Raw genomic sequence first — 10686 nt, 5'->3', positions numbered from 1 at the left:
GATGGGGGATTTCAGGCTGTTCCCTGGCTTTGCCAGGAAGCAGTTGCAGCTTGTTTTTTTTCCTTTCAATTCCTCACATTCACACACCACAACACAGACACACAGGAGGCCATGCCACAGCAGCTCGAGCTACAGCTCCCTGCCACCATAAAGCCAGGCAGGCACTGCTGTGGCACCACCGCACGCTCCGCCTCAGGCTGCAGGACACCTCCAACGCACAGGAGACTCTGACAAAATGCTCTAAATCACTCTAGGGCTCGGCCATGAGGGGCATTTAATAGCACTTGGTTTCAGATAACACTTAATGTTACAATTGTTGACATTTGGCACTGTCTACGATACAACAGCATCGGGGACTCGGTCACGAGGTTAAAGTCGGTGTCCCTGTAACCGTGTAAAGCTGGGGCAGTCCAGCTCCCCTGCACCGCCCAGTGCCACCAGTGCAGCCAGCCTGGAGGGCTGCTGGGAGCGCTGGAGTTGCTCCTCTGCCCCCACAGCTCTCCCAGGTCCCTGCTGCTCCCGGCAGAGCAGCCAGCTCACCTCTCCCTGACCTGTGCCTGCACCCCATGGACAACACCCTCCGTGGCCTCCGAGCTGCACTCGGGCCCTTACGGACAGAGTTAACATTTTCTGGGGTACAGAAGATGCATCAAGTGAAATGCAAACCCCCTCCTGATCACACTAACTTGTTAGATTTACTTTTAATATAATCACAGTATTGAATGTTAAAAAAACAAAACAAAACTCAACAAACCAACCCACACTTGTTGATATCAACACATTATTAAATTAAGCAACTGCTCACACATCATCAGCTGAGGATGTCCCTACTGTGACACTGCAGGGTTAAAAAATAAAAAAATAAAAGCATCATTAGACTGAGTTATGCTCCCTGCTAAATAGGTTTTGACACCAATCATACCTGAGAGCAGTTTTAGAAGGGCCTTTGGCAGCCATCAGCAAGTGAGTTGCTGGGTCACAGAAATTGGTTCTCCCAGGATTTTGTTCACTTGCTTACAACCAAAACAAACAAAAAACCCCAGCAAATTTAAAGAAACTTTAGTGTTTTTAAACCCACACAATTTTCTGTAAGCTTCCTAAAATCTACAGGCATCATTTTAAAAAGTGAAAATATCCCCAAACCGAACAGTGTGGATTTTAACTCCAATTTGGACTCGTTACCACATCCTTACATTGCTGAGCACTCAGAGGTGCAGAGGTCCTGGCCTCTCCCAACAACCACCTCCTACCACAGACAGCAAAGGTGACGGACCCACCCCATCTCAGATCCCAGACTTTGATCTCCAGCAGTCACAGGTCACCTGCAGTAACATAACATGTTCTCAGACAGCCAGACAGGTTTCTCTCTTTTCTTGTAAGCCTTAACAAACTTACAAGAGTTAAACAAGCTTTAACTCTAGGGGAAAAAAAAAGAAAAAAATGCCATTTTTCAGTAAAGGATTTCAGGCAGTGCAACATGATGGACTATGCAAATGGCAGCTCCAGCTCACCAAGTATCTCTGTGCCCTTTGCTTGTCCTACTGTGGGCCCAAGAGGGTTCCCCCTTAAATCACTTTTTTTTCCTCCTGCTTGTTTTTTTTTTTCCTTTTATAAAAACTGGGAATGCCAAACCTCTTTTGTTTTATCCAAGAACTTCTATGGTTGAGATGTATCCAGTGCTCTCAAAGCTCACCAACTTGAATACAGGGTTGACTCCTAAGCAGCAAAGTTTATGCCAATTAATTATCAACTGCAATTTTTTGCCGTGTATAAGAACCAGTTTTACTCTGGATCAGGATTTGCTTCCTTGGTAGCTGGGCTTCCTGGGAAGCTTCTGTCCTCAAACAGAGACTCAACAGGAATGCATCCAGACTCAAAGTTATGAAATAAAAAGCAAACAGGACAATAAAAATAGAGAACCAACCTCTGAGTCTCTCATGCAGCACAAAGAACCCCCTTCCCCTCCCACCTCGAAGGACACACATAAAGATGAAGGAGGTGCAGAAGGCTGGGGTCTGAGAAACTGAACCAAGCTGGGGCCTCATCTGGATGCTCCTGCACAGGGAACTGGCCCTTCCTGGGCCGTAAGAACTCGGATACTGCACAAGTTTAGAAATCCATCAGTGAACAAGGCTTTACTGACAACTTTTCATACAGTTAAAAAATAAAAATACAGAACAACAGCGGACAGTGTCACATATTAAAAACGAATAAAATGGGCTCTATTTAAAATTTTAATAGATATTATAGGTATTAAAATTAATTAGAAACTAAAAATCTTACCACTTTGGCCGAGGTGTTTTGAGCCTCCGCCAAAATGATCAGCCTTAAAAACAACTGGGTTGTGTGACACACAAAGAAAACATGGAATTTGAAAAGACAGTGTGGGCTAGGCAGTGTCTTTGACTATAACTATCACCATATGTTCTTCTTCTAACTTCCCCAATGTCCTTAGTGCTGACTGGAGGTACTGCTGAGAGAACTCGCAAGGAGGGAACGCGTAAAGCATGCCTGTGCTGTCCCTGCCCTTCGCCCCTCCCACGGGCAGGCTGATAACCCCAGCAGCCTGCTTCTGTTTCAAGTAGGAGACCAGATTCCTGAGAAGCCGTCGCTGCAAGCCAGGCTCCACAGCAGGGAAGGTCCCCTCGGCCCCTGGCCCTGGCGGGGCGGACTGGGTGGCCAGGAGCACGGCGTAGCCGTTGGGGCTGCCTTGTTTGATGCGGCGGGTGACTTCGTCCAGCTTGGGCTGGTCCAGCCGGAGTCTCTGCGCGATTTTGAGCTGCGTCAACTTCCCGCCGGACGAATGGTCTTTGAGGAGTCCGTTGATGACACCCAGGTCTCCCTCCAGGATGTGCATAGAGGTGGGGAAGCAGCTGTTTTTTAGCACAAGAAGCCCGTTCCAAGCAAGCTGCAGTGTCTGAGCATATTCTGATAAATTCTTTAGCTTTTTGGTCTCGGATTTTGGCTCCTCGTGAGTTTTTGATTCCGATTCACCAGTTCGATGATTGCGTTCGCTGTCCCTTTTTTTGGGCTGGGGAGCGTCGGATGGCTCGCGATGGGGCTTCTCCTCAGCCGCGTGGCGATTGTTCTGGAGGGAGTTGCTCTGCTCTTTCTCGGCCCCGGGTTCTGTAGTGTGATTCTCCTTGCGAGCCCTGTCAGGGCTGCGGTCTAGAGCTGGCCCACTGGCCTTTGTCCTGCTTCTGTCCTCGTAAGGCGAGTGAGTAGTCCTCCCGCGGTCGCTGGAGAGGCTCCGGCGTTTCCGCCTCTCTTCCCAGGGTTTGGGCACGCTGCGGTCGCCGTCGCCGCCCCAGCGCTCCCCGCTCCGGCTGCGCACGGACCGGCTGTAGCTCTCCAGGTTGTTCCTGCGCTCGGCGTTTTTGGCAGGGCTGGCCCAGTCTGCCTCCACAAAGCCCCTGTCTCTGTCCGAGTACAGGAGGTGCGGAGGAGTCCTATCCCGCACCCTCAAGTCTTGCTCCAGGCTCCGGTGCCGGCTGTAGCCGTCGGCCAGCAGCTCGTAGTGCACGGGCAGCGGCGCGGGCTGGTACTGCTGGGGGTATCTCGTCTCTTCTGCTTTGGCAAAATCCACTCGGAGCCTCCTCTCCGGGCCGCCCAGGGGGAAGCCCCTCATCTGCGCGCAGGCGGCCTGGGCGGCGTCCAGGCTCTCGTACTGGATGTAGGCGAAGCTGTCGCCCTTCACGTAGTCAATAGTCCTGATGCTGCCGAAGCGGTCAAACTCCCTGGCCAGGGCGGCCAGGGAGGTGCTGGGGCCCAGGCCCCCCACCCACAGCCGGGTGGTAGGGTTGGCTTTCCCGTAGCCGATTTTGATGGGGTTCCTACCCACGACACGGCCCGACATGGCCACCTTGGCCCGGTGCGCCATGTCCAGGTTCTGGAACTTGAGGAAGGCGTAGGCGCCGCCCTGGCCGCGCGCGGGGCGCTTGATCACCACCTCCTCGATGATGCCGTACTTCTCAAAGGCGCGGCGCAGCTCCACCTCCGACACGTTGTGGTCCAGGTTGCCGATGAAGAGGTTGCGGGTGGCCCTCTGGTCATCCTCGGGCATCAGGTCCTCCTCGGCCACGATGGGGTAGCTGTAGGGGCGGCCGCGCTCGTCGTACAGCCCGTAATAATCCAGGGCGCGCTCCCGCTCCCGGGACAGCCCGATGGCCGCTGCCTCCAGCGCAAAGGCGGCGGCGGCGGCGTGAGCGTGGCGGGGCCGCGGCTCCCGCAGCAAGGGGCTGGTGACCGGCGACAGCGAGCGCTGCTTGTACTGGTACGCGCTGTGCAGGGGCGGCAGGTAGCCCAGCGGCTCCGGGGAGGGCGCGGGGGGCGGCGTGCGGCTGCGGCGGCCCCCGCGCAAGTACACGGGCTCCACCTTGAGCGGCCGGTCGTAGAGCAGCAGCTGCCGGGCCCGGGCGTGCCGCCGGGCGTCGCGGGCATCCCCGGGGTGTCGGAAGTTGACGTAGGCGACGCGGCCGAGCTCGGGCGTGTGCGAGAGCTTGACACTGATGTCCCCGGCGCCCCCGCCCGCGAAGCGCTGGAAGAGGCGGAACAGCCCGTCCTCCAGCAGCTGGTCGGGCAGGGCCGCGCTCAGCCCGCTCACCAGCAGCGTCTTGTACTCGCAGGAGCCGGGCGGCTCCCCGGCCAGCCCGGCCGAGCCCCCGAGCGGCGCCAGCAGCAGCGAGGGCGCGGCGCCCGGCGGCGGCCCGGCCAGCAGCAGGGACGGGGCCACCACGGCGCCCGGCAGCGCCTTGGCCTTGGGCACGCCGAGCGCCCGGGACGAGGAGGAGGAGGAGGACGAGGGCGGCCTGGCTGCCGCCGCGGGCGCCCGAGGCCGAGCCGCTCCCCGCCGGGCGGTGGTTCGAGTCGCCGCCGCCGCCGGCGCGCTCATCGCCGCGGTGGCTGCGGGAGCTGGAGCCGCCTCCGCCGCCGCCGCTGCTGCTGCTGGTGGTGGTGGTGGTGCCGCCGCCTCCGCCGCCGCCGGGCGTGGACTTGTCCCGGCTGCTGCGGGAGGCGCCCGAGCTGCGGTGCGGGCCGCGCCGGCTGCTGCTCTCGCGGTCGCGGTCGCGGGGCCGCTTGGCGGCGGCGGCGGCGCGCCCGCCCGCGGCCCCCGGCGGGCTCGAGTCGCGGTCGCTGCCGCGCTTCATCGCGCCGGGCCCGCGGCTCAGGAGGCGCCCCCGGCGGCCGCCGCCATCTTGGACAAAAGGGAGCGAAGGCGGCTCCGGCCGCCGCGCCGCGCGGGCCCTACGTCATCGACCCGCGCGCGCCGCAGCCCGCCGTCACGGGGTCGTGACGTCACGCGGCACTTCCCGCCGCCTGCTCGCGACGGGCGGGGCGGCCAATCAGGGCAGGGCGGCGAGGCCCCGCCCCCCCGCGGGCTGAGGGGGCGCGCGGGGCCGAACCCGCCGGAACAGCGGGAGAGGGGAGGGGGGAATGCGGGAATGTCGGGATCCGGCGGGGCGGGAAGGGATGAGGGTGTGCGGGTGTGTCCCGAAATCACGTCACACGGCACGGCTCCGCCCGGTGCACACCGGCGAACTTTAATGAACGTCCCGTACAAAGCGCGGGCCCGGGGTCGCCCCTCACAACCTCGGGATCGCCCCTCAGAGTCCCCTCGGAGCCCCCGGATCGAGCCCCAGAATCGCCCCTCAGAGCCCCGGGTCACCCCAGGATCGCCCCTCAGAGCCCCGCGATCGCCCCTCCAAGGCGCCTCAGAGCCCCGCGGTCACCTCGGGGTCGCCCCTCAGAGCCGCGGGGCCGCCCCTCACAGGTCTGCCCGGGCGCCGGCCGCCCTCGGCGCGTACTTGGGCATCAGTTCGTGGATCCTGCGGATGAAGTCGGATTTCTCTGCGCAGCCCTTGCACACCTCGCCCCAGTCGTCCAGGATCCGCCGCAGCTCCTTGACGCGCAGCTTGCGCAGGTCGGCCGTGCTCAGATCGATCTGTTTGTCTGCGGGGAGAGCAGAGCCGCGCTCAGACACGCGGGAGGGCGGGGAAGCCACAGCCCGGGAACGGGAGAGGGGCCGGGGGTGGGAGGAACGCCCAAGTTAGGCTTTGGACAGCGGTAAGGCTCTTAACGCTCTAAGTCGTTATTAGAAGCCAGAATGCTTGGCTGCAGCTTAGATGTAAGTCTTCCACAATAGCCCTGAAAGCCCCTTTATTATATCAACAGCGACACTTCTCTCTTCCACTGGATGAATGAAAGGCAGCAGGGTGATTTTAGAGAAAAGATAAGCAAGTGACAACAACAAAAAAGCTTTTTAGGAAGCAAAAGGACATAACAGAAGTGAGAAGTATAAAGACCCGCAATCCAAGGGGTGTCTCCGGGGCATGTAAGGGCAGAGATACAGGAAAGCAGCAGGAGGTATTTCCATGCCTGTTCTTCATATTAGTCTTTTCAGGAAGAGTCCTCATCTAGGAATGTGCGAGTTCAAGGAAGGTGGTGAGAAATAGAGTGTGGAATGCTGTGAGCAGACACCAGAGGAGGTGAGAAAGCAGCACTCCCTGCTGCTGGAAACAGGAGAGCAGCTGGGACTGCAGAGCTCAGCCAAGGGCTCAAGTTCCAGCCACAGCGACACAATTGCCTGCTCATTAGGACAGGCTGGACCACACACCCTCCCAAACACGATATTCCCAACAGCACTGTGAGCACGGGAGAGCTGATACACCTGGGAGTTAGTTATTTTCAGGGCAGATCAGAGTCCCCTGCAGAAGCTAAGAAGGGTTAGCGGCCAACAATCTTACCTGAGCACCTCCATAGAACTCCAGCATATTCATGGAGAGCAACCCATGCTGTGCAACATTAGGCTACAGAATTTTGGCCTAGTAGTTTTAGCATGCTGCTTTTACACCCAGAAAAGCATGGGCATTCCCCCTTGTGCTGGCAACTCACCGTATTTTAGTTCACAGATCTGACTGTCTTTCTTCTTTAGCTTCTCACAGATCTTTTCCACCGGGATGTGATGACTCATGGGCTTTGACACCTCATTAATGATTTTGGTGGCTGCATCACTTGTGGCCCCAATGTAATAGCACTAGAGGGAAGATAAGAGTGATGGGATGTATGGGAAAAAGCTTTTAACACGAGAGTTTGCTATCCCTGCCCTCACTTGTTTTGGCAGCTGGATGTTTGCTATTACAGAACCTCTCCAAATGATGGCAAGAGATGGAAAAAGGAGCCCAACTCTGAACCCAGGGTACCAAGCAGGTGTTTTCCATTTCACTGCTTTTACAGCTGCTGAGACTGGTTCTCTTGTTTCTGAACTTTATAAAAACTGAACTGGATTAAGAATAAAGTCTTCTTCCTTCAAGGAGAAAAGACTCTCTGAAGTGTTCCCCTTCTCTGTGTCTGATGGTGCCTCTGGTTCAGGGCCTTTTCCCTGGGGCTCTTCATTCACAGATTGCCTTTGGTTTTTAGTTAGGGCAATTTGGTTTTCCTTTATTTAGTTTGCAGCTAAACAGCCAGAGGGTATAAATATTTTAACAGCTTATACAGCACCCCAAATACCGTTTAAGGGACAGGGAAGCCCTACAGCAAATAAAAGGTTTGTAATCCCCAATGCTTCAGTAACAGGGAGACACAAGGCCAGCCAGTCTGATGTCTGTTAACAGGTTGGGGGGTTTTTGTTTTGTTTGTTTTGTTTTTTTTAAGGTGAAGAGGTCAAACTTTTCAAGTCCTCTCTTATAAAAAATACAGGACCAACTGTAGCCACAGAAGCAGGACAAACAGCCCCTGGGAAGCCATATCATAAACTCAGCACTGTTTTCCCCTTGTTTGCCAAGTATCCTGCAACTTATTCCCTCAGGAAGCAAGTATCATCGACTCCCACTACTTACCAGACGGTTCTCTTTGCCTTTTGCTTCTTTGCAGGATTTCAAGAGCTCCTTTTCAATACTGGAAGGTGTGAATTCAACGTCGTTGTCCTTTAAACCCTGGTAGAACCTTCCCAGGAACGTGACACACACTGGAAGGGAAGATGGATGGAGTTACTGGCCAGTGCAGTAATCTTGTGGCAGCTCCTAGAGGACACTTGTAGGGAAATGGAATAGAGGATCTGGAGAACAGAACTTTTAGAAGCTGCATCATAAGTCAGTGACGTCACCCACGTTTCAGAACATCTTTCAGAGCACATGTGAATCAGTAATAACACACCCTGACATTTTTGGTGGGTTTGTGGGAATCTGAGAAACCAGATCCATGGAAGTGTCTTCAAACCCAGTGCTGGCAGAAAACCAACTCTGTACATAATCCTGCAGACTCCCTGTGTGCTGGTTTCATTATCACTGATTACCCAGCTGCTTCGGTGGAAACAATTTCCAAGAGAAAAAGGAATTATTTGATCCCGCGCTGTGTCCTCGTGGCCCTTTTCTCCTCTCTTCATTCCCACAAGCTTCTGACGCGGTTTCAGATGGAAAGAGGGAACAGTCTTAAACAAAATGCAGCTTCCACAAGTGCAGCAGCATCTGAGAGGACAAATCCAGGTTCCTGCCTGCGGGAAGGGCTGTACAGCTCAGTCGCTCCTTCCCCTGGCAGCAGTCGCTCCACACATTCCAAAGCACAGCGGCTCTGTGTGGCTGGGAAGGAGGGCAGACAGCCCGTGGGATCTGTGCCATGGGGTGACTGAGGGACACCCCAAGGGTCAGATTCTGGTCATCCTGCTGCTCACAACCCGCCTGTGGACATCAGCATCACCTGGACTGAGAGCTCTGTGTCCCCACCGATCCCTGCAGCAGGACCTGGGGATATCTCACTCCTGGTGAGAGACAAGTGCCAGGCCCAGACCTGCCTCCAGGGAACAGGTAGGAGTTATGTCTTCTATGGGATTTGTTTACCACAACAGGAAGAGTCTGGCAAATGTTACTGTCATTAGCAACTTGTATTCAGCTCTGAACACATGGCATGGCACAGGAATTGGGCAGTACAGGAAATGGAGTATGGCCACCATGGAACCCAGCAGAAACTTACTCCCGTTATATTAAAACTGGAAATATAAGCCATTTAGGAGAACGTTGGTTGTATACATACAGCACCCTCGTTTACCTCACACCAGTCTGTCCCTAGCATAGACATGCACTGAGGTCCACTCAGTGCTGTTGGGAAGTGAAAACCTTGGGAAGAACAAAGCTGCTGCAGGCAGTGGCACCAGTGGCCACAGTACGATGGAAACAAGTTTCCAACCTAGTGCTGGGACAGCAGCTGGAATTTCTGATTTACCGAGTTCCCTTCCCTCCTGTCTTAACTGTTGCTCTCCCTACAAAGAGGAGGAGAGGTGTTAGTACCCCAAACTCCCAACCAGCTACTATGGCCCCACCTCGAGTTCTTCTTGCTCCACCTGGGGAATGTTCAGTTCACCACACAAGAGCAGTTTAATTTGCTGTGCAACTCAACAGGTTCCACCCCCGAGGCGCTTGTATTCCGGTGGTACACGGAGGGTCCCGGTTTGATTTAGATCAGCTGCTCCCAGCTGCGCGCACCGAGGAGACTCGGAGCACTTCAGCAGGCGCTGGGTGAACGAACAGTGTGATGAGTAAGAGGGAGTCCCGGTGAGTAACCGCTCTGGCGTTCTCCTGCTCCCTGCCCCGGCCACCTCACCCGGCCGGCAGCGCTGCCCGCGGGCGGCGAGCGGCGACCGTGCCGATCACCCGGCCCGAGATCCCCGGGCTCGGGCTCCTTTCCCTGGGGACTCTGCGCTACCGCTGACCCCGCTGAGAGGGACCGGCAACTTCTGGGCAGAGCGCAGCACCCCCGGGAAGGAGGTTCCGTCCCGCGAGGGGCACGGTAGGCAGCCCCGCCCCGCCTCCCCCGCGGGCCGCCCCGACACCGGGCACCGCGGGCACCGCGAGCACGGCCCGGCCCGGCCCGGCCGCACCTGACCGGACTTCCGAGACTTTTCCTGCCGCGGGAGGCACCGCTCCGCCGGCCCGGCCCGGCCCCAGCGGGTGGGCTGTCACTCGGGGCTGCCACAGCCCCGAGGCTGCTCCGTGTCCCGGCCTCTCGCGCCGGGCGGGCGGGCCGGGCAGCGGGAGGCGGCGGCGAGGAGCGGCCTCTCCCCCGCCGTGCCCGCGGGCCGGGCCCGTCCGCACTCACCCTCGCAGTCCCCGTCGCGCAGCGCCCGGCCGCCGGCCGGCAGCAGGAGCAGGGCCAGCGCCGCGCAGAGCCCGTGGGCCGCCCGCATCCCGCCTCGCCCGGCAGCGCCCGCCACCCCCGGCACCGCCGCCGCGCGCCGCCCGCCCCAGCCGCCGCCGCCCCATTGGCCCGCTCCCCGCGCGGCCGCCACGCTCCGAGCTCCCATTGGCCGCGCTGCCGCCTCCACGGGAGAGTTGGCGGCCGCTGGTTGGGCGCGGGCAGCGGGACCCGCCTCCCCTCGCCGCCATGTTTGTTAAGGGATAACGCGTCCGCACGCGCTGCCTGAGGGCGGCCCGCGGGCGCCATCTTGGAATGGGGCAGGTCCTCACACCTGCGGGAGGGCGGGGCCGGCCCGCGCTGAGGCACCGCCCGCTGGGGCCGCCTCACGGCTCCGGGCGGGGCGGCACGGCCGGGACAGGGACTGTGTGAGGCACCGCCCGCTGGGGCCGCCTCACGGCTCCGGGCGGGGCGGCACGGCCAGGACAGGGACTGTGTGAGGCACCGCCCTCTGGGTCCGCCTCACGGCTCCGGGCGGGGCGGCACGGCCAGGACAGGGACTGT

At 58.2% G+C, this 10686-nt stretch overlaps 2 protein-coding genes across 2 annotated transcripts; both read right to left on the bottom strand.

Annotated features, from left to right (window-relative positions):
• Positions 1 to 2108: 2108 nt before the first annotated feature.
• Positions 2109 to 5183, bottom strand: RBM15B (RNA binding motif protein 15B). The gene is given in 2 exon segments (XM_050313072.1): positions 2109 to 4805; positions 4807 to 5183. Coding segments are annotated over 2 exon segments (2757 nt in total). The 5' UTR covers positions 5148 to 5183; the 3' UTR covers positions 2109 to 2389.
• Positions 5184 to 5519: 336 nt separating this feature from the next.
• On the bottom strand, positions 5520 to 10245 carry MANF (mesencephalic astrocyte derived neurotrophic factor). The gene is made up of 4 exons (XM_050313159.1): positions 10087 to 10245; positions 7836 to 7963; positions 6892 to 7033; positions 5520 to 5949 (listed from the first exon to the last, which is right to left on the bottom strand). Exons 1-4 carry the CDS (start codon positions 10172 to 10174, stop codon positions 5765 to 5767), a joined length of 543 nt encoding a protein of 180 aa, XP_050169116.1. The 5' UTR covers positions 10175 to 10245; the 3' UTR covers positions 5520 to 5764.
• Positions 10246 to 10686: the final 441 nt, after the last annotated feature.

Source organism: Myiozetetes cayanensis, unplaced genomic scaffold (genome assembly GCF_022539395.1).
Source record: "Myiozetetes cayanensis isolate MyiCay16 unplaced genomic scaffold, myiCay2020 scf18, whole genome shotgun sequence".
Lineage (NCBI taxonomy): Eukaryota > Metazoa > Chordata > Aves > Passeriformes > Tyrannidae > Myiozetetes > Myiozetetes cayanensis.
Note: the sequence above shows the minus strand (reverse complement) of the source record. Positions and strands in the feature narration are given on the sequence as shown.